The 24,221-nt window shown below is 40.3% G+C and overlaps 1 protein-coding gene across 1 annotated transcript in view; it reads right to left on the bottom strand.

Annotated features, from left to right (window-relative positions):
• IPO5 (importin 5) overlaps positions 1-18,737 on the bottom strand; it is a 44,118-nt gene extending 25,381 nt beyond the window's left edge. The window contains exons 1-8 of the mRNA XM_065829740.2: positions 18,591-18,737; positions 14,052-14,132; positions 7,965-8,157; positions 7,355-7,457; positions 7,014-7,110; positions 5,761-5,865; positions 2,350-2,472; positions 2,140-2,260 (exon numbers count right to left, since the gene is read on the bottom strand). Of these exons, the coding sequence (XP_065685812.1) occupies positions 2,140-2,260; positions 2,350-2,472; positions 5,761-5,865; positions 7,014-7,110; positions 7,355-7,457; positions 7,965-8,157; positions 14,052-14,132; positions 18,591-18,677 (910 nt within the window). The 5' untranslated portion in view covers positions 18,678-18,737. The remainder of the gene's footprint in view (positions 1-2,139; positions 2,261-2,349; positions 2,473-5,760; positions 5,866-7,013; positions 7,111-7,354; positions 7,458-7,964; positions 8,158-14,051; positions 14,133-18,590) is intronic.
• Between the last annotated feature and the right edge of the window lie 5,484 nt (positions 18,738-24,221).

Below are 24,221 nucleotides of genomic sequence, written 5' to 3'. Positions count from 1 at the left end.
AAGACAACTTAATGGACACTGTGAACTCTCTGACATGATGCCCACATGTCAGAATTCTATATACTTACTAGTCACGGAAAACAATTTATTCAAAAAAATGAAGTATTATAGACCAGAAGATTTCCAGACACTCATCAGCACACATGTGAAAACAGTGTATCATCACACCTTTGAAATATAGAAGTCAGCCATCATCTGTCACAAATGTTATGCAGTGCCAAAAACTGATGTCACAGTGTTCTGTGCTACTAACAAGCAAAGCTGAGACAAACTGCCATCCAAAACTGTCTGACCATCATTATATCTAGGACCTGCAAAAGCTTGTAAATATGTTTCATCTTGATGTTTAACATGACTGTCGTTGCCAGTAAGCACAGCCTCACAAATAATTTTCTTAATGTAGAATTGTGCATTAAACTTTTAACATTGTCCCCCAAAGCCCTCAAAACTTAATTACTGCCAAGTGAAGGGTGAGCCCACTAAGCCTGCTTCTTGTCAGAGCATGCCATGACTCTCCAACTCATGACTGAGCAAAACTACAGCCAAAGACAGGCTGCAGCTCTGATTTCTAGAGAAAGAGCAATAAAGCACTCAGCTATCTTGAATACTGAGTTCAAGGAGGGAAGTCTGAGCGCAAATGGAATTCCTGAGCAGATAAGTAGTACACAGGACACAAACTTACTCCTAAATCAGCATCATGTTCAGTAAAATCAGCGTAACATGACAGTTTTGCTTAAGACTCAGTTCTAATTACGAGGACCAAGTGATCTAGCAACTTTTTAGTTGAATGAAAACTGAAAGCCTTTTAAACTAAGGCACAAAACCAAGACAATCTTTTTTGGCTACCTTTTTATCATTCTCTAAACACAACTGCTTTACAAGCTCTGCGAATTAAATGTCTTTTACCTTAGTGATTCAATAATCTTAAGAGCAATTTTACAATAGGCTGCAAACCAAAGGCATTTAATTCCCACATGGTGTCTTATCTTAATACAAATATTTCATTCCTAAACAGCAACTAGCAACCCAATATACAAGTTTTACATTCTGAAAGATATGACATGCTTTGCCGCTATGCTGCCTGACCAGATAAGAAGCTTGTAATGATCTGAGGGACTGTAAGTGTCAAGCACTAATATTCTCAGCAAGCTACAGGACAGAGTGGAAATACAGCACTCTAAACATTTTCACATTTCAAAATATATTCTAGAAGAATCTGTTCTTTAGAAAACTATTCTACAAGTAAACAAAACTTCTAGTCAATAGTTTGAACACTTAAGCCAAGCAGATCCAGTTTACAACATCTTTCAGAAGTGTTATGATTTTGGTGACATGTATATATGCAAATGTCCTCAGCCCCAGCACACAGATAAAACCATTGCCTTTTAACAGACTCTTTATGCAAGTTTCATAAAACAAGCAAGAATCTAGACAAATCCCAGTTTGACAGGGAAGGATATGAATCCTTCCAAAAAGCAGGCTATGCTGCTGTGTCAGTGCCCTGATATACTCGCAAAAAGGGTTTAAAAGGCAGAGAAATAGCAGCATTGCTGCTGGGGCTGTCCAGAAGACAGTTATTTTTAGTATCTCAAATAATGCGTGATTAAAAAAGCGTCTCTCCAAAGAATTTACAATCCGCATGTTAAATAGAATAATTAGGCTATCTCTAAGCATCTGATTTTTAACTCACAGCTTTAACTCAACACTGAAGCTCAACATGCATGCTGAATTCCTTCTGTCTTCAGTTGCCAGCACCACAGAGTATCTGGCCTACATACCAAACTTCAAACGTAGAACTTCAGAACTAAATGCATCAGCTTTTTTTTTTTTTTTTTACAGTACAAATTTCAAAAGCCAGCAGAGAAGCATGAAAGCAGTATTTTCCTTGGAAACATCTAATGAAGAGACTACTGTATTTTTAATCAAGTTGTTGAGGGCTGCATAAGTACAGAATAATTTATGAAGAGCCATAAGAAAGGGTGTTCTCCATGGGAAAAGTCAATTCAGCATCACCTACTGCTACCACCACCACCAAACTCTGAGTTACATGTGGTTTTGCCACTGACCACCTGCAAAGTCAGATTAACACAGTAAAAGAAAACAAATTGTTTCAACAAAGAAAATGAGTAAAATACTTACTGGCTTGTGCAACAATGTTTGTATGCCTCCTCAGCATAGCAGCAGCAGTCTCTGACAAGGTCACAATTACTTCGAGCGCCAACTGACGCTGCATGTTACTGAGATTGGCATCTGCACACAACTACAATCAAGAAGATCAGAGTAAATGGTTAGTACAGAAGTTTCAGGGCAGAAAGAGTGATTTAAAAAAAAATAAAATCCTAGCTTTACCTTCAGACTTAGTTGCAACGTAGGTTCTAAATGTGGTCGTAAATACTTGGGAACAGAATCTGCAATTTCTACAAGGGATTTCAGGACAGAATCATCATTTTGGTAGCAGGAATCATTCACAGTCTATAAAGAGATAAGACGAAGATAAGATTAAATAAAAACAAATAATACTATGAATGGGACCACTGTTACAGAAGAAATTTGATTAACTGTATTCTTATCTCTCTGAATATTCTCATTTAGCATCAGTAGCTAAAGTAGTTGAAGCTTTAGGCAGCAAGAACCATCAAGAGTTAACTCTTTGATAAAACTAATGCTGCTAACAAAGAACTGGTTGAATTCATCAGAGGGAGCAGAATGAAGAAGAAAAGGACCAAGTAGACAGTTCCAAGAGAATGAAGTAACTTCAGAAGAAGGCCAGCCCAGAAAGAGTGAAAACCAATAAGGGATCAAGAGCCCACCAACCAGAATTAAGTGATTGGACTTTGGATCAGGTGATGGGTGGTACAGGTACAGCTGAGAGGCATGAGCTGGGGTAAGGGGTCCCTCTCTGGAGGCACTCAGCCAGAGCTGTAATCTGAGAACTAATAAAAGACTGATCAGAGGCCTTTACTTGGACTTGCATTTTCAGCAGGATCCTAGGATTGGACCCTGCTGTGGTGGCTGGAATGCATAAATCCAGAAAAACTACAAAGAGATAATATCCAGAGTCCAGAACCACAAAAGTTTTATACAAGTTATGGCTCACAATGTTATATGCCAATGTTGACCATTATTAGTTTAAATGTATCACAGCAGACAGACAATCAGAAAGAATTAAGGTCACACATCAGAGGTGCCAACATGCAAAACCACACACAGTTTTGACAAAATGCATTTTAAATAAAGAATACCCCTCAAAGTAACTTTGCCCAAAAGAAAATGAGCCTAACTCCTTTTTTTCCCCAGTTACATGAGAGCAGCTTTGAATAGCTTATGCTTACAAACACCAGGAACCTCAAGATTAAATAATTTATTATTTTCCAGACAACTCTGGAGAGCCCCAAAATTAAAGCAGACCTTTCAGCCTTCAGTCACAGGACACAGGAAAGAGAAAAAGAAATCAAGCTTTTTTCAATATCTATCCTAACCCATAGCTACATTCTGAAAAGGTATTTAAAATTTACTTTTAGCTGACCAGGTTGATACTCTAATACCAAAGCAGCACACAATTATTCAATGATGTTAAAACTCTTTTAGAAGTAGGACACGAAACACAAATCTCTAAAGAAAAAAAAGAGTCTTTAAAAACACTTTTGAGGTTTTGAAAGCAATTTTCATTAGCAGAGTATCTGATGTCTTAATGTAGAAACATTTTTTAAACTGAATAGTTAGGTGTTTTTTACTACTTAAGCCTGGAATCCAACACTTTCATAATGCCACTCAACCAGCCCACACTTTCAACACAAAAGCAGCATCTTCTAGTATCAAAAATGTTCTGGGAAAAAAAAAAAAAATCTATCTTGGTTACGCCTTTTGGACTAATAGTTACCACTCATCCTCTGATTCTGGCAAAGGATAATGTAATATTTACAGGAAGTTTCTGTTAAAGTCTGTATTTTACACCCACTGTAATTTTTACCATTTTTAAAAGCAAGACTAGGTTTCTGAAATAAGAAGTTCAAAATGTACAGTGAGCCCTAAAAGACAGAGGCACTTCTCTGTAGTATCAAACACCAACAACCACTGAAGTCAGTTCAAGTTCCAGCTGCCTTTACCTCCACTGCAAGATAAATCTCTTAGATACAAGTTTCAACTACTAGTTCTGAAACTTCAACTTCCAGCATAAGCATTATAGAAATTGTACCAAAAGGACAGAATTGCTAAGTCAGAATTCTATTTTCAGTTTTTTTGCCATGCCAATATTTCAACAAAATGAACTTCAACAGCAACAAAAAAAAAGCCTCCAACTGTCTCCAAAGGTCACTCATCACTATTCTAACACATCCTATCTCCTATTTATAAACTCAGATCTTCATATCTGTCTTGTGTTACCACAGTCAGAAAATCTAGTCCTTCTCGCAATAAGTACTTTAAAAAGACAGATTTTGTAGCATAGTTCTGTGTTCTATATTTGAAAAATAAAGCTTGAAAATGCAAGCTAAGAGCATGTGTTTTCACAGCCTAAAATAGCAGCATTGAAACTTATATCAGACAAAGTAGGCGATTAGTCTGAAGTCTAAAACCAGCATACTATTTAATTGCGAAACATCAAGATAAATGGCGTACCCACCCCAATTCCTGCCTCACTTCCACTCATACAGCACTCATTAGCCACGGTCCTCTCAGACAGTTACAATTTTTGAACAATACAATTGTCATTGCCCAAGTCACAGACAGGGACTAACCACCAAATAGCCACCTCAACATCAAAATAGTTATCTTGTACACACTAGAGTCTATTTTCAAGTTGAGTTGATTTTAATAAATTCCTCTCAGTTTCCATTTAAGATCAAGAAGAATTCCATTGGTTGCAGAAGCCAGTAATCTTGGCACAATTTTTCTGCAGCTTGCCAGAAAGCACACGCAGAGAAGGTTTATAACTTATGCTGTCAACAGGAACCTGCTATACTGACTGCAGCGAGAAGTCAGTCTTCAGCCTAACTTTAGCCCAATTTAAAATGGCCAAAAGTTCACTATCATTGTTATCATATGTACTCACTTATTTCCACTTTTTTCTTAATACAGAAAAGGAACTGTACTGTGAAATTGTAGTCCTTCACAGCTCAAACCATTTATCTCTCTGGCTGAGTTTACAACAGGCTTCCCCCCAAAAGTAAGCAGCCTTATAGTAGAATTCCAACTTTTGATCAAATTCATCCATCTTCAAAGAGTTCTAATTCAGCCTCAGAAATTATATGAAGCTTAAAAAGGCATTTTGTTTGCAAGTTCCTAACTTATCAAACAATAATGATCTTTTATCCAGACTGCTGTTGCTCTGAGAAGCTTTGCTCACAGTAATACCACGCTTTCCTCTAAACTGAAGTGATACAGCATATCATGGGTCAATGAATTTCCCCAATTACTGATCACTTGAAATCTCAGGATAGATTGTATTTCAAGTATATTTTACTATCATCATATGATTTTAATAACTTAAGAAGAATTTTTACTCATTTAACGAAGTAACACTCTATAAATGAATCAGCATTAACTATTGTCCTTAAACCCCCATAAATTAGCTTGTGTTTACAAAATTCCTCATCAGTTTCCACTTGCTGGTGATTGATGTCAGGCTAATTAAGATAGAGTTAATCCAGGTCTCAGCATAAATTCATATGCTATACAAATTTGCAGACCAATAATTTACATTTCAATAAAGTCAATACAGATCATAATGACACATTAAGTGTTACTTGTGCGGCTTCTTACCTGCAAGATTCCAGGTAACAAGTCTGCAAAATGTTTCAGAAGGGGAAGATTGTGTTCATTAGCAAGCACAAATGCAGCTGCAGCTCTAGCAGACAGAGTCTTGATCTAGAAAACAGGCAGGATTGGAGAAAGAAATCTGAAGAACTGGTAATGAAACATATCTTTGTTTTCTTATAACATTAGGCCTATTATGAGGCTATAGTTTATATTATCATTTCCCTTTTACATTTTCATAATAGACACAACAATTAGGTTGTAATGTGGGCTTTTACATCTTACTTCAAATTAAGGTAAAGTGATAATGAAGATCTTCAGCATTTATGTCTTCCATGGTACAAAAAAAGTTTATCATATTATGAAGTGGCAGTTATTCTCTAGCCTCGGTTTTGTTTGTTTTCCTTCAAAGTTTTGTTGTTTAAATATATATATATAATTATATATATGTAAACCAAAACACTATTGTTTTTAACTTCCATCCCAAATTCAAACATGTATGCAAGTGTCAAGTCCAATTTTTCAAAAAATGCAATCCAAGTGTTTAAAACATGCTTCTTTAAAGGCGTGACTTGCGGCACTTTAGAAAATGTTACTCAGTTGACTTTCAAAGGTCAGAAAAAGTAATCCATGGGGGAGCAGCGAACTGAACCCATAGACCACAGCAGGGTTTCCTACCCTTGCCCAGCATTTTCAACAAGAGAAACATTTTAAAAGTACAATTCTCTTCACAAACCAATAAATCTGAAACCTTCTGGAAAAGCAAGGCTTGCTGACATGCCCTTACAGCAAAGCATGCACAAATAGTTCAAGGAGCCATCATATATTCAGAGTTTCAAGACACACTGTGCACAGATACTATCTGTAGATATACTATATATATATACTGTTAAATGCAAGGGCCAGAATGAGAGCTTAACACAGAGTTTCTGACCACCCACACTGCTGGCTGAAATCCCTGGTTCTGCTTTGGGCCACTACAAGTGTGTTTCTCCAAGTTTAACTACTAGGGAAGAGTCTGGGCCTAAGCAGTGCAGATATGAGCCAGTCAGTCATCTTCAGGATCAGTAAAAGGTTTGACCCTTTTTGTTTTTCAGTAGCTATAGTCTAAACTCCAGAGCTCCATCAGTTTCAGGTACTGCAATTCTCTGGCTGCAATCTATGGTTTAACCCTTATGTTTGAGACTACTATGCTAAGTTTCTATGCTCAGGACATATTAAAAAAAAAACAAAACAAAACGATAACATAAAGGTCTTACTGATGGATGTTCTTGATCTTGCATACACTGAACCAGCATTCTCTTGATGACCTCCAAGTAGTGTTGCTGCTGATTCCCAAAAATCCCTGGAAAATTCCTAAGGATAAACACCAAATCTTAATAGAAATTCACGCAGTTTAACATAAGCTATTATTTTAAACTTATCCAATGTTTAAGCTACAGACTGTAACTGTACATGTAAGAGTTCAGTAAACCACAACACAACAGAATAGATTAAATATATATGATTGCTTGTTAATTAAGTTGTGACAGTGTTTCTACCATTTTTAGAGATGTGATTTGGCTAACCTGCAAAAATGCAGCCAAGTCGGAAAGCTTACCAGAAAATATGTAGAGCAGCCTCACGCAGTCCCACATGCTGAGAGCTGATCGAGTCAAATAAGAATTTCAGAACTTCTGGCCACTGGTTGTTGCCATCTTCATCTAGATTAAGCATAAAAATTTTCTGGATAAGCAGACTTAAGAGTGGTTAGATCTCAGTTGTGCAGGGCAACCAGTCATCACTATTGGAACGAATTACTAAAAACCTGATCTGAAGGTCTGTCAAAGTCACAGTATAAAATATGGCTGAAATATTAAATCTGAAGGCACTCAGAAACACATGATGTCTATTTACTGGTATGTAAAAGTACTCCAAAAAGAGACTGATGTAGATGCTCAGCATAACCTTCATAAGAACTTAAACAAAATTGGATTTCTAAACTGTAATACAATCTCACATAAACTCAAGCAATTTAAAAAGCAGAGTTAAGGAATTTTATTTTTATCTGATTAAGGGTAGTGCAAACAAATATTAGGTTTTATTTTAAACCACAAAATCAGTTAGTACGTCCTGTGCAAAAGTCTATACAAAAGTAGAGAACAAGAGATAAAAATACAACTATATCAACACGTGAACATTTTACCGCAATATCAGCTTATGTAAAGTACCTATTAAGTTCCTGGCCAATTCAGCAACGATGTCACAGATTTTTTTCCTCATACTGGACTGTGTTTCCAACTGAATAATCAATAGCAATCCACTTTTGATAGAGGTCTGATCATCAGGTGAAAGAGCTGGATAAACTTCTTCAAAAGCAGAAGACAATAGACGTCGAAGAAGGACAGCTGCCATTTGTCTAGCCTATTGAATAAGAAACTATGTATGTTAAAGTGCTTTTAATGTAATAATGATGCACTTATGAGGAAAAACTACATCATTCTTTCAAATGACCAGTTTTCACTGTGTAGACTTTTTTGGTGAATGGCATACCTCTCAAGCAACAGATGACAACCATGATAGTACATAAGAACATAGTAAAGAAACATCAGCTTACAACGATATTTCTGACAATGACAGCTCTGTAAAAAAACAATCACGGAAAACACTGAGGTATCTAGTTTTTCTTTTCTAAAGCTGAACCTTGGACTATTTTGTGGCAAGTTAAGGACTTAGCTGCATTACTGAAAAATATTTAAAGCATGTCTTCTTTCCATAATGGCCCACAGAGATAACTATAATCCAGATGGGTTTTTTGGATTAACAAGTGACTTAATGGGACAACTTCGTCAGCCAATTAACCTGTAAACCCTCCTGTCCTTCCTCAAGCAGCCAAATTTCATGCTAAGCATGAGAACATAGAGATATATTTTGGCAAGTAAAACTCATATCGGAAAAAACATCAACACAAAACAACAAGAAAAAAAACAAAGCAAACCACAAAACAAACAAAATGCTACAAAGAAAAACCCAAAGCTTTCAGCCTTTTGAAGACCTTCGACGAAATGTTTTTCTTTGCACTTGAATTTGAGCACAGGAACCTCAATACCACAGATTACAATCTTCTATGCTTCCTGCTTGTGTACTGTGATTCTACAAGAGCATCATTTATGTCTCTATATATGTACAATTATAGAAGAACTAGAAGAAAAAAACGGAGTAATTCAAAATGAATAGAGCAAAATATGCAGTAAAGGCAAAAAGACACATGAAGCACTCTGAATAACTTAATAAACGGTATGTTCACTAACCAGTGTTTCAAAGACAAACAATAATTAAAAAACATCCCCCAAATTTATCAAGTTTAACATGAGTAACAAAAACAAGTGTTAAATCCTCAGCAAAAATAATTCAAAGCAACATGCACTCAATTTTTTTCGTAAGATATTTTCACTTAATCTGTACTTGAATGAAAAACGGCTTAATTTGCAACAGCCTTTGAAATTAAAAACTGTTAAATGAGCAGCAGAACGAATGGAGTCCAATTTCCAAATGATCTCTCACTGATATTGCCACAGCCTAACCTATAGATGAGAAACACAAACTGCTGCAACGTCTCAGTTTCAAACGCACCCTGTAAAAACCAGGTATTGTTAGAATATCACCCAAGATACTATTCGTGTTGTATTGTGCAATCTCCAGACTCACTGTGACTTTTTCCAGTCTGCTCAGATGCTTTCTATACAGCTGAAGAGTACTGCATGCAATGTGTCTGTATACTAGCAGAAGGGAAGGACTAGAATTGGACCTTATTCTAGATCATTCCTCATCGCTTCCCCCCTCAACACCTCCAGTGCGGACCAAAACCACCACATACATAAGATTAGTAGATCCTCTCTAGTAGATCTAAGGAAGACAGCAGGTGAACAAAGACAATCAGTGCCCACATGTGCTGTAGCTCCCACCATAAGCCACGGTTCTCTGGCAATGGGTTGTCACATGGGGAACAGGAGTTAGCAGGGAGGAAGATTATTTCCCCACTGCCTCTGGGAATCCCATTAACAACGTGTCCAAAATCTTTAATGGTAACACAATATAATGGTATCTTTCCTTCTCCCACTCCTAGAAGCACCAATATTGTGAAAGAATAAATTTCTCCTCATTAGTGTGGTAAACTTCCATAGGAGAAGCCTTGGCTGAGGAGCAAGTTTGCTGGGACTGAATAAGGCACAAACTCTGGTGTAATGTCCTCCCTTACTGCAGGCATTGTGTTTCTGTGCATATTCTCTGACATCTGATAATGACTGAACTCACATTATATTAATGCCTTTCCTGAAGTAATAGGTGGCTGGATAGAGAACAGAGCTTGTCTTCACAAAGCACAGTTTCAAAGATAAGAATTTCCAACCCTGAAGAACTTAAAATATTAGAAGACAGACAAAGACTGATCGCAAAGTGAAAACACAAGTACACAAGTAACAAGGTATAAAGAAATAAGATCAGCACTACATGAATTAGCTTCTCATTACTGTTACTATTAGCTTAGAAATAAATTCCAAAATTCCTTAAAGCAAATTCAAATGTTTGAAGGAATGATAAAGAAGCAATTGACTTCTAATAATAAACTGCATATTTTCCTTGACAAATATCCACCTATATATGAAAATTACCATTGTCAATTCAATTACGACTAACATGGCTGGATTAATGGCAGCTCTAGAGCTGCTGCTTCTGCTTTAAGGAAGAAAGTGTACCTTTTTCACACACACCAAAGGCTCTCTCAAGCATTACAAGATATGTACCCAAAAAAGCATTTTAAAATCCTACAATTTAGCAACTATAGCTTTTAATGAGAACAGAAGAAAACAAATTGTCCACACCGATGTAGAACCTTCATCTACCAATGAGGCATAAAAAACCAGAATTCTCTCCTAGCACTGGATTCTTCTGCAAATCTAAATTACTGAGGGGCTCAGACACAATCAGAATGTCAAAGGGATGAACATAAAAAGTAGTCATACTACTTAAATTTCAACATATCTCCTCTTATTAATAGAAATTAAGATGCTTTAAAAATGTTCTAGGACTCTACAGATGATGGAACCATGGCACAAGAAAAAAAAACAACTTGGTCAGCAGGGCAGCAAAAGAATTACGAATACAAGTCTGGGATACAACCTTATACACCAGCATTCAAAGCATCCAGGTAATCCTACATATTTTGTAAGAAAAAGACTGACCATCTTGTGTAGCACAGTCACAGTGATTTTTACTTCTGTTTTACTGTTCCTTTGAAGACTTCAAAGAGGAAAACATGCATGTATGGAAGCAATCAATATTTAGGACGCAGTCCAAAGATGGCCCTGCACAACCTCATTCCAGGATCCAGCACCACATGGAATTCAAATCACGCAGTGCGTAAGGTTTGCACACAACTCAAAGGCAGAACCATGGTGCACCAGAAGTCCATGGGTTGCCGTCCTTCCCCTCCAAATGTTGAACAAGACACTGCCTGCAGCAGTACTTTTCAGACTAAGAGATGCAAGCCCTTCATGTGACAATACAAAGAGAGGGAAGAGAAAGGTCAGAACACTCTAAGAGGGCTGAGAGTACAGTAGAAACACAGTTTTACACAGTATTTGCTACTGTATTTGACAGTGCTTGAAATTAGTCACCTGTAAATTGGGACATGAGTGGAAACTGTCAATTTCCAGTTAACCAGAAAGAGAACAAATGCAAGATTAGATGGAGAACTTCTGTTCCTAGGATTCAGGTGCTAAATCAAAACTGTGAAGGAAGAAGCCTCTAACACCTCAGACACATTTTGAGAATAAAAATCATCAAATACACTAAATACACACCACCTTTCTGTTCAACCCTTTAAAAAGAAGAAGTAGACTCCTAACTTCACAAGAGTGAGACTACAGGTTCAGGAACCTTGAGATGCAGGTTCAAGACCCTTTTTAGCCTGAGGTGTACAAAATCACATATCATCTGGCAGAAAAGCATTCCAACTTATAGGTCATGTGCTTCCCCTCCACTTCTGTGAACAGTGTTACTCTGCTATCAGGAAAATATGAATGAGAACAGAGGAAAAAGGTGAGTATTTCCACAGTTTAGGCATTTGGTTAGAAGGATAAAACCTTTTATACAGTTAGGTTTTTTTTAAGATTTATTCCTAATCTAGCATAATGTTTTTTTCACATCAATGCAAGGGGTCCTGGGAGCAGGATCTGAATCCCTGTTCCTGCATTTAAATGGCAAAATTACTAGGTTGCAGAGTCAGGATGTCTCTGTCCACACAGTCCTTTGAATGCTGTATTCTGTCCAACACAGCAGCACAGATCCTGCAAATAGGCTGGAGTATTTTCTTCAACCTAGTTTTCCTGGGAGGGGGCAAAGCAATACAGATGCTTGGTGATGAGCAGGGGTCTCAACCCTATTCCCACAGCCCAGGCAAGGGATTTTTAATGTTGTAAGGCTTGTTCAAGCAGCCTGTGTTCAGCGGTGCCAGTACATTTGATGTGCTCAGAGGACACATGCCAGGCCCAAGGCCCTATCCACCGGTGACATACGCAATATTCTGCCCAATATTTGAATCTACATGAAACATATGCAGACACAAAGTGCCTAGCTGTTCATACCAACACCATAGTGAACATGCACAGAATGCTTCCCCACCTGTTTAAATGCAATATTTACATTAAGCATGGGGATGGCTTCAATTAGGTTCTAATTAGGCTACTAGGTATTTGGATTTACAAGGAAGAGAGGTTGTTCATAGGTTTTATTAATCAGGATTTTTTGAGTCCAGTACCTAATGTCCCCTTAATTTATGAGCTAACATTTAAACCTTTATTTGATCTATCCATTGGTGAAGTTAAACATCAAGTTATTCTACAAACATTAACCTCTGATGGCTTTGGTAAGAGTACCTTCAACAGGTGAATAGTTTCTTTGCAGTTGGGTAAGTCAGAAGCCAAATCATTGGCAAGATTCTGAACAAGTTTTAGACTGGGCTATTTCTTTAGCTGATGTAAAGCAAATAAAATCAATAAATACACTGAGCAAGTATTTATTCACACAAGCATGGCTTTGTAGTTGTTCACTCAGACTTATCAAATGTATTCAATACAAAACAGAAACATGTGCAATGGAGCTATGACTCCTAGAGTACAATAACATCTTCCAATTAAAAATAGGCAGTGGGACATCTTATTTTTCATGGCAAATCTAAATACATGAGAGACTACACTACAACTTTCTATAGTTTGAAACAGAGAGGCAGGAGCAAAAACTACACAGCTCTTATGCAACCAGTTGCTAGCATAGTGCTGAAGGATTCTGTCAGAAGAACGCTGTTTTGTAGGTAGATAAGCATCGGTAAGTTGACACTAGGCACTAAAAAGCATAAATAGCATCTATCCCTAAACTGAATACAATCTAGCAGAAGAGATCATTATCCAGAAACTTATACGCTGCTTATATTGTTCAGAAATTCTACAAGCTACATCCTTCCATTGTTCAGTAAAACTCTCAATTTGAAAATAAAAGTCAAATGTTTTTACTTAAGTGACTCAGAAGTTTGTAATACCTTGAAAGCGTAGTAGTTCTTCACTTTGCATATCCAAGTGAATAATAGTTTTACCAAGTAGTACTATACCTGATTGCTAGTGTGGGAGCCTTTAAAAATTAAGAAAAAACTAAAAGGCATAGTTACTGTAAGTCCACAGAAAAATTTTACATAGTGCTTAGACTGCTCTCCATTCAGTCTATAACATTGCTAGCTGACTTAATGAGCATATTCCTCCCCAAACAGGACAAAATGCAAAAGCCATCTGAATGAACATGCAAAACAACTGCTACCTTATCTTCCCCCAATTCTGATTTAAGAAGTACAAGTAGTTTCAGATGATACCTAAGTTTAACACATTTAGGCACAGGAACCCAAAATGGAAAGTGTGTCTCAACTGTCACTTGAAGGAACATCACAGTAAGTCACATATTAGTTACACATTTTAACGAAAGAATCCATTCATCAAGCAAAACACACAACCAGAAAACAATGAAGATCTAAGTAGTCACTTTTTTAAAAGTCTACTTTTGAAACTAAATATCCCACATCCAAAAGTCTCAGCTAGTGAACTTGACATGCAATAAACTAGATGAGTGGTCCCTCTGCAAATGTGCAGTAACTTAAGATGATTCAGTTCATGTCCAACTTATTCATTTATCCCAAAATGACCAGCACTGATTTATTTCCCGCTTCTCCAAGTTCCCTTGAAAATATGCAGAATTCAAAGATTATTGAGACATACCTCCTCAGCAGCCGCAGTATTCCTGATTGCTTGTAGGAGGAATGTGATCTTAGACTGACCTGGAATATTCTCATATGTCTCCTGCATAAAAAGGGATGCAGATTATTATAAACAATTACTAGAAAACATGTGTTAAGTATTAATATGAATAATATTTAATATTAACATGAACTTCCCTTTTAAACAACTTCAGTATCCATCCAGTTAATAGCACATAACATAGCAAAAAAAAAAAATTACCAAAATACAAATTTCTGACCTTTTTTAAAATCATTATTTGTTACCTAATAAGACCTGCCATATTCAAATGATCTACATATGCATTACTGGCCACTTACAAAATTAGTTAAGAAACACAAATTAACCAGAACATGTATTCTTCTGGAAATACAACATATATGGAACATGTATCCTCCTGGGAATCCATTATAGCTTCTATCAAAGGATTAAGAACTTTGGAGCCTGAGACTGAACTATGACCAACAGGTTAATAACCGCTGACAAACGTAGAGTTCAAAAATTTGTTCAGTTCTTTTTTTGAACCTTTCTATGGCCTTTACAATGTCACATGGTAGTCACACATCTCAACTACGCATTTTGAATAAGAAGTTTTCATTTTTAAACTCCTCCCCCTTCGGGAAGCCCTCTTAATAAAACAGAAAGTTTAATGAGAAGTTCAGTTATGTTGTCTTAGACACTTCTGGCGTGCAGTTCATTCACTACGGCTTTTTAAATTAGATTGTTACTTAGAAGCTAGAGTGAGCACACAGTAAAATACTTTTGGTATCTAAAACATGGTATACATGAGCATTTTGAAACTATAAATGCTTATTTCTAAGATACTAAACCTACGTAGGTAAGAGCAGGGGAATTAGAAGCTGAAGATCATCCACATAAAACATTCAGAAATAGTCGTATACTTACTAACCCTGAAAGAGTTATTTTTCGGGATAAATTATTCCACCCTTTCCACATATGCACTATCCCATCCTGAATGCAAGGAACAAGCCTACTATACAAAGCCCAGGTTCATTTCAATCAGTTCCCTGCCTGCCAACTTCCCATTCTTACCACCATAGCAGCTCTAATACGCTACCAAATCTACACACCTCGACAGTATACCTGCTATTTTCCATAAAGCAGTTTCTCCATCATACACATTTAATATTAAACATTATCTTCTTCCACATTCTGTACCTATCTCCTACTAGGTCTCGTTCATGGACACAATTCTTACTTCATATTCTCTCTAGTTGCTAATACATGCCAACAGTCAATGAGACTGAATCCCCAATGAATCCCTGCATTTAATCTAATAATTTAATGGAGACTGTAAAATTAAATGAGGTTTAGGGTCAAAATAGAAAGTCTTCTTACATTAACCATTTCCATTAATGTATATATTTATATTGCACTACTATCTACAAATATAAAGACAAATACAGAAACAAGGCTCCCTAACCACAGGCCCAGCAGGGACCTGAAGCTATGCTTTCGTGGACAGCTGAAGCACTGTAAAAGCTGCCTTCCCTCATGGCAATTATGTTAATAACGAAATTCTATTTTGAGCTTTTAAACTCACTAGAAACAGCAGCAACCTATCCAGTTGTTCACTGGCATAATTCTGTCAGTTCAATAAAGTGGATTCAGAAGATGCTGAAGAGCATCAGTGCAAGGTAGGCAAGAACTCATGGCCAAAACCAGAACCTTTCTCCTGTGTTGCTGGAGCACTACTTTGCTGGTTCCACCCATCCTACACCCAGCCTTGACTTACACCCTATGTACCTGGATCCTGCTACATCTTTACTGTATTCTAGTTTGTTATTAGTTCCCCAGTAACTTTATTCAGAGGTACAAGTTTCTCACACAGAGACAGGCTTTTCATAGTCAACAGACAACATTGCGATGATTTTTAGTAGGAGATAAAATGAATGAACTGGGTATCAGTAAACTGGTCAGAAAAAGTTATGAGTGTGCCTGCACATACATAGATCCATACACACAAATGCTTATATAAATACAGGTTTTAAGTGATTAAACTTTACTCCCTTTTACAGCTTTGACTACACCCCCACCCAACCAGGCTATGACTCTACATCTCCATCAAGTTTAGTCTCCAACATAACACTCCTCATCCTAATTTGAATGACCAGACCCATTAGAAATGGTCTGTCTCCTCCAGTTTCCTGTCCATCCCTTTCTCATTCTGTTTTTTATCGGACACAAATGAAAACCTGCTATTTGATCTACATGCAGCTATCTGAATCCCTATAGTTTTCAATATAGCCTTCCAACAGTAAGTACACCTTGAAAATCTCATTGGACTATGCAGATGTTTAAGATTAAACGTGAGTCCTGTATGATTTTAGTAAGCAGATATTCTAAAGGCTATGCGATACTTTCATCCAAAGAAATCTTACTTCAAGAAACAGGCAAGGGGAAAAAAAAAAAGTCAATCTACCTACAGTACAGAAAGACAGATTTGGGTTTCTAGGTACAAGTTTGTTAACACACCATGAATAAGACTAAGCTGGGATCTTCACAGCTGTGCTCGGTGGAAGAGTAAGAGACAACAGACATAAACTGAAAAAATGAGGTTGAGACTGGATAGAAGTTCAGACCTCCTTGCTCTAACTAGGACAGTCAAGCAGGAGCAGGTTGCTCAGAGAGCTTGTGCAGTCTCCATTCTTGGAAGTTTTCAAGATTCAACAGGACAAAGCCCCAGATGACCTGATCTGACAACTGACACTGGTTTCAGCAGGAGATCGCACTACAGACCTCCTGAGGACCCTTTCCACTCCAAATGATCATAAACCATAAAAATATTTCCAATATATCTCGGGAATATGCAGAAACCAATGCCAGATTTGGTGCAGTTAAATAAGTAAAAATTATACTACTTGCTTGCACCTATTTAAGAACTAATGGACTTGAAAAGCTTGGTGATCTATCACGACAATGAAGTTTTCTTATTCTGATTCACCATGATGCATATGTATCTATAAGGATTAAACAAACTCCAACTCAGATCCAAGCAAGTTTGACAGAATACGCCAGTTGTAAGAAGCTACGTTTTAGCTTTTTTTTTTTTTGCAATAATGTTTTATTTCACAGGCATTGTTATACAGCTGCTTTGTTACAATTTTAATAAAGTTCAAAAACTTGTGAGAAATGTTCATATGTTACGCACAGGATGATGAGAAAATAAAGAAATTCAGCTAACAGAGAACAGCCTCTATTCCACCGCTGTGTTCAGGAGTGTGAGAATAATTCTCATCGCTTCTCTAGAAAGCGTTTGTAGTAATCAATATTGAACTTCACTGTGTTCCTAAAAATGTGTCTCTCCTCCTTCTCATTGCCAAATTATATTTCAGGAATTTTCACTGCAGCATCAGGAACAATACTACTTTTTATTCTTTGCCAAACAATGTGCTGAACTCTGCTGACCGCTGAAGTGATGAGAGTGATAAAAGACCCAATGTAGCCATGCAGTGGGAATTCATGCTAAACCTAGACGCGAGTATTTGATTCAATGGGAGAGATTCCCCACTAGGCTTGACAATGGAGTCTTAAGCATGACAGAGAGAAAGAATTAACATGGCTTAGCCACCACAAAGAATTTTAGCTGAAATAACACATCTGAAAAGTTTTTGCTGATAACAGAGAAACTCTGTATACTGAGAACGCTTCTTTTAGTGAAATATTTCTTAGCTGACGAAACACTTGAATACATGGCACATTCCGAAGTTAAAAACCAAATTGCTGTGTGGGAAGAGGTCTTCGGGGGGCGGGAGGGGGAGGGCGGCTGCGGCCCCGCTGCTGCCCCAGCCCCGGCGGCACAGCCCGGGGACACGGACCCTCAGCGAGGGCCGCCTCGGGAGCGCAAAAACCGGGCTGCAAGTGCACTCATTACCCCTCGGGGACCCGGCGGAGCGCTTCCAGTCCCTCCCCTCCGAGCACCGCACCCCTCCGAGGGCAGACACCCGCCCTGACCTCGTTTGGGGACCCCCCTCACGAGCTGGCAAAAACCTGCCCCACCACCCGCCCGGCCTCCGGGCCGCGCTCCGGCAGGTCGGCCAGCCCGGGCCCCATCTCACCATAGGCAACGGGGAGAAAACAGCCCCGGGGAAGGGGGCTCCACAGGGACGCGACGGGCAGAGCGGGCACCAGGCGACCGAGCGATGCCAGACACGCAGGGCGGGGGGAGGGCGGGGGGGACGCGAGACCCCTCGCGCCCTCACGCGCCCGGCGCGCGCGCCAGCGGCCGGAGCCCTCGCTCTCGCCCAACGGCCAGAGCGACCCTCGCGCCCCACCGGGGTGGAACCGCCATAACCGCCCCGCTGTCCCCGCACCCGGCCGGCGCCGACGCTGGGGGAAGGCCCCGGGCCGCCCCGGCAGCAGCTGGTGCCGCTGCTCACACGTGGGACTCGGCTGGCTCCGCCGCCTCCCTGCCCTCCCCCCGCCGCTCCCGCCGGCAAGGTCTGAGAGGTCTGACAGGCCGGCTTGGCGCCCTGGGCCGGGGCGAGGTGGACCCGTTACCTCGGCCTGCTTGCGGACCGCATTGTCTGGGCTGAGCAGGTTGCCCAGGAGAAGGTAAAACTGCTCCTGCTCCGACGTCGCCGCCATTGCTGCGAAAGGGAAAGAGAGGGAGGCCGGCCGGGCGGGGACAGGGAGGCGGGGGAGGCGGGGAGGGGAAAGCCGGCCGCGCCACCAGCGCAGGCACAGGGAGAAGAGGCGGAGCCGCCGCGCTCTGCTCCCGGGTCCCCCCTGGGGCCGGCCGCGCCAGCCGCGTTCTCGAATGCCCCCATTGGCTGCGGCGCAAGAGGCTTCACCGCGGATTGGCCTGCCTTCGCTATGACGTCCTGATGACTAGAGCGAGGGGGGAGTGAAAAGCGACTGAACAACCGTCCCTGAATGAAGACTTGTCTCCTTTTGTCTCATTGGTGTGCCTCCCGGCCGGAGGAGGCAGGCAGAGGCGGGGAAAAGCTCCAAAGGGCACTTTCATTGGTCGAGGGCTCTGGCAGTCTCGATGGGATTGGTCAGAAGCGCTGTCGGGCGATGAGGGCAGGGCGGGGTCGCGCTAGGACGCCGTGCTGGGGGCAGAGCGGTGGTGGGGGAAGGGAAGGGAAGGAAAGCGCGGGAGATTGCAAGGCGTCACCTCGCCGGGTGCCGCCCTCTCTCTCGCCTGCTCCGGGTCGTCACGATGCCCCGCCCCCTGGCCGCCCCTCCCCTCGGGCGCGGCACAGGGTGCCCGTCAACCAGTGCGGCCGAGGCTCTGAACGGCTGAGCGTCGCCTCCCGGGGCGGGTAGCGGCACTGAGGGCAGTGATTCGGCCGGGTCTGGGCTGTTGAGCGGCGGTTTGCTGAGGTGCGGGGGGGAGCGGTGACCGTGGGTTCATGCAACGCGGGAGAAACCTCAGCACGCTCGTGGAGTATGTGTGCTTTAAAGGTTTTCACAGATACGTTCCCGTGGCAGGTGCACGTACGAGTCTAAGGCATAAAGGTGTAGGATCCAACGCATTGGCCTTTAGATATTATATATTGTATATTGAGCTGAGGGGAGACCTTATCGCTGTCTACAACTACCGGCAAGGAGGTTGTAGCATGGATCGTGTTGGTCTCTTTTTCCAAGTAGCAAGTGATAGGATGAGAGGAAATGGCCTCAGGTTGCCCCGGGGGAGCTTTAGATTGGATATTAGGAAAAAGTTCTTCACGGAAAGTGTTGTGAAACACTGGAAGAGACTGCCCGGGGGAAGTGGTTGACTCACCATCCTTCAAGGTATTTAACAGACACATAGATGAGGTTCTTAGGGACATGGTTTAGTGCCAGAGTTAGGTTAACGATTGGACTTGATCTTGAGGATCTCTTCCAACTAAAATGATTCTATGATTCTGTTATTCTATATATTATATACAAATAGGCTTTCTATACATTTGTATGGGTCCTCATTTAGCTGTGCTTCAAATGCATCCAGTATCTCTCACGTACCCCCACGTCTGTTTTCATATCCAAATGACTCGGTCAAAGCTATGCCAGATCTCAAACAACAGTCAATAACATGCTACATTCACAAATCCCAAGTCTGTGATTGAATGAAAGGTAATGGGTATGCTCTGCTCTCGCGTGGGATATAAGGTTCATAACGCCCATGCTGAGAGGCTTTGGATACTGCCCTGCTTGCTGGTGAGGGGCTTTGTGCTTCGGGGTGCACTATCGAGCTGTTTGGGGTTCAGCCATGGGGCAGTGGCTGGCCAAATCCGGTCCTGTCTGGGTAGGCATTGCAGCTGAGCTGTGCCCAGCGGATGCAAGTGCTTTAAAAGCAAGAGGGAGCAGCCAACAAGCTGGTGAGAAAAAAGATAGAAACGTCTTCTTGACTGAATTAAGAAAGAATTGTGGGCAGAGCTAGAAAATAATTCTAAGCTGACTGAAAGCTGAGAAGGACCAAAAGTGAGGATGAATTACAAAAGCAAGCATGCTTTCTGATGTAAAGTGCTCTTCTGTAAAAGTCCTCAGCCCCCAACTATGTTGATTAAATGTTTACAGCTTGTCACAGGTTCTGGAGTGCCTTTTGGATGTGATCTTGAAATAAGCACAATTTTCCTGCCTTTTTATTACCTGTGGTTTTAATGAACTTTAGCTAGCAACATTGCTGTCTGCTTTCCATGTGTAAACAAATAAATGTATTTGCTTTCATGTTAACTTGTCGTAATGGTGATTTCACCATAAATATGTGGCAGGATTGTCAGCTAAAGAATGCAGGATCTGATAGGGGTTGGGGAGAGAATGTAGACTGCATGATATGAAAGATGGTTTTCTTGCTTGTGCTGTTTTTTCTGTCTGTACACACAGGGGGTCAGTTTTTACATAAAACTGTCTAGTTGTCTTTGAGAAACAGCTGGGTAAACAAAGTCAGTAATTTGCCTAAGACCTAAAAGCAGTTGCCAAATCATCTTTGGAATACAAGTGTTGAAAGTCAGTCGGTTAGAGCTCCCTTGGAAGTGGAAGGCAGGAACAACCTGATGCAATTTTTTAGAGCAAGCCTAGCAAGAGAGTTTCTCTACCTCTGTGTGTGTCTGTTTCCATTCCTGTGTCTATAATGATCATTAAACTCAGACATTATAATGCTTTAGGAGTGCATTTAAGTACTTTTCGTCCTGGTATTCAAAACATAGAAGGGAGCATCTGCACTGGCATGAGACAAACCTGCTGGTAAACCTAGCAGATAAATGCTGTTCTGCTTCAAATCCTAGCAGAGTTTGGTGAAATCAGATTAAAAACGTCACTTATGTAAAAAGTGGTTAAGATATTGGAAAGAGTCCCAAGGAAATAAAAATGTCACCAATGCAATGTGGTCAGAGAGTCTGCCACATCAGATGCTTGTTCTCAGCTGGGACAAGTTTGAATCTCAAGTGTGGGAAGCAGCCAATAACTGTGCTGAAGAAGCAGTTATCAGCAGCAAAGGTGATTTAAACAAGTACCTGAGGAGAGTTCAAATAGATACAGCTACAAAGCAGTCAGCAGCAATGTTGGTGTTGCTGGATATTGCCCAGCTTCTGTAGTCTGTCTCAAAAAAAACCAAAAAGACAATACAAAGTACTGAAAACTATTTCGCGTTTTGAAAGAAAGGAAGATGTTCATTAAATAGCAGAAATCAAAAGGACTACCTTGACCTCTTCTGACAGTCTAGACCCAAGGAGTGTGTTGAACTGTAGTTTATCCAAAGAAACTTTATTGATGTTTTAAAACTCTGACAGATTGAGAAACTGGAAATTCGGGTCTTCGAAGAGCAGAAGCTTTATTGAAGTATCTTAACTTCACAACTCTGCTAACAAATGGATTATAAAGAAAGGGAGAGCTAGGAAACAATTATTATACCTGAGGAAATCTATAAGGTTTCTGTCAGAGTAATAGGAGATGTGTGGTAAGAGACAAAATGGGGAAAGATGTCTCAAACTCATGTAAAATACTTTCTGACGCTGACTTACAGGTGAAGGGTTTGACATGTGTGTATTACAACCTTCAGAAGCAAGGAATGAGATGAAGGGAGAGTAAAGAAAGATAAAGAAAATAAGATAAAGCAAAATAAATCCAAAGCTAGTTACTAACCATAGCAATGGACCAACTGTGTCCCAAGTCCTTAAGATGTTGGCTCTACCATATGAGATCTACCATATGTTTAAAGCGCCTGTTGATGGTCCATATGGATTCCATATCCTCCACATATCACAAAAATGCAGCTGTGATAGGCTGAGAGGCCAGAGAAGAGTTAAAAAAGTGCACGAAGGCAGATTTCCAGCAAAAGTCAACAAAACAAAGTAAGTTGATGTCAGTGGCAAGTTATGCTCTAGCGGGGGCTGGCCGAAGCTGTCTTGGCAGAACAAGCTATCTGCTACGAGGACACAGTGTCTGAGAACTGTTCTGGCCAAAATGTGGGGTCAGGCAGCAAACTGCAAGCCTGTGAGTACTGAGCATCTGTAGTGGACTACAGATTTCATAAATCCTTCTTTCATCTCTATCTTGTACTCAGAGCTCAGGAAGGGCAGAAGTGTCAGTTCTCATGCCCAAAGCATGGGAGGGTGAGACGCCTGTAGCTGAAACAGGTTTCTGTTGGAGATGCTGTTCTTTCAGCTCTGCTCCAAGAAGCCCTGACCTGTGGCTTCCTGGTGGTTTTCTGTAGTGGCAAGGCACACCTGGTTTTGGTGGAGGTGATGCAACTGGGCCTAGCCAAGAGCTGAGAGGAGTACCAGGGTGGCAAACACGCTGAGTCTGGAGAATTGCCGTCAGCCACTAATGAGATCCAAAATTCTTGGGTGAGAACTTTCTGAAGTCATTGTAATGGTTAATGAGCTTAATGACAAGACAGGAAAGCTTCACAAGCAGGTTATACTGCAGACCCTATACACCACAGTTTTGAAAAGCAACTACATCTATGAAAAACTTAGAACATTATGTAGAGTTGGGAGGAGGCATCTCAGACTTTCCCCCTGCCAGGTTTACTCGCTGAAAGTCAAATGTACCTTAGAGGAGATCAGGCTGAGGAAATTTTGCTCTGCCCAGAAAGCAGAACTCATAGGGACTTGTATCTGGGAGTATTTTCTAATAGACCTGGTATAACTGATAAAAAGATTTCACGCTAACCTTACCAGAGAGCATCAAACAGCGCAGAATGAAGTGTACTGGGCTGGGATAACCTGTGGAGATAACTGACTACTCAAACAGGGCTCTTCTCACTGGTCATTCTACTGAAGAGCAACAACGTAGAAGAAACAGGAGACAAGGTTTTTGTGTGGATGATAGATAATGCTGTGCTGAGGCTGTGCCCACTGTATCATAAGACAAGATGGATAATTTACTGCACAGCCTGAGCAGTACCAAGTGCCACAACCTGCTGTACTTCACTAAGCTGCCTTTGCAAATCCCACTGGAAAAACAGTAGTTTGTATATATCATGAATCTATGCCTTTCAGTGCCAGACAAGACCATTTGGTTTTGTTAATTTAGAAGGAAAGTTTTCTACACCTGTAAACCAAGCGTTTTTTAGGACTGTGTGATTTGATGTACTGATGACACAGAGGTTGGAAAGAATACAAAAGCCATGGGGGCTGTATTGAAAAAATAGATAAAGTATGAAAATATAAGTCCGTTTTAGTTGATAACAGCAAGAAGTGGTAAGGAGAGATGTAATTACTCTCTAAGAGACTAAGATAAAGACACAGGGAATTAAATGTGCCAAAACCAAACAAAAAATGATTGTTCATAGAATTCCTTTCTTAGAATTGAATTCAATAATATTGAAGTCAATTATTACTGAAGAGTTATATATCATTTCAGTGGTATTGTAGCTTTTATTAGGGCAGTTTGTCAAAAGCATTGGTCTGACAAGTTGTTCTAAAGAGAGTCTTGTCACAGAGGCTTTGAGCAGGGTAAAGAAATTTTCTCACCCCCCATGTGTTCGCTTGGACTGCAGTAAAATACTTGAATGACCTACTAGTGCTTTGGATACAGGTCTGTGGATGATGCCTTTCCTGGCATGGAAAGGGAGCATTGCTTTTAAAAGCAAGACATGAACATGAACAGAATTACTCCAAAATAAGTACATTGCCATAGTGTGGGCTATTAGATGAAACACTATTTCCTCAGTCACAAATTCAGGGTCCCTAGAGAATGAGT

The sequence above is a fragment of the Patagioenas fasciata genome, chromosome 1, assembly GCF_037038585.1.
Source record: "Patagioenas fasciata isolate bPatFas1 chromosome 1, bPatFas1.hap1, whole genome shotgun sequence".
In the NCBI taxonomy this organism is placed as follows: domain Eukaryota; kingdom Metazoa; phylum Chordata; class Aves; order Columbiformes; family Columbidae; genus Patagioenas; species Patagioenas fasciata.
This window is presented reverse-complemented; position numbering and strand designations above follow the sequence as displayed.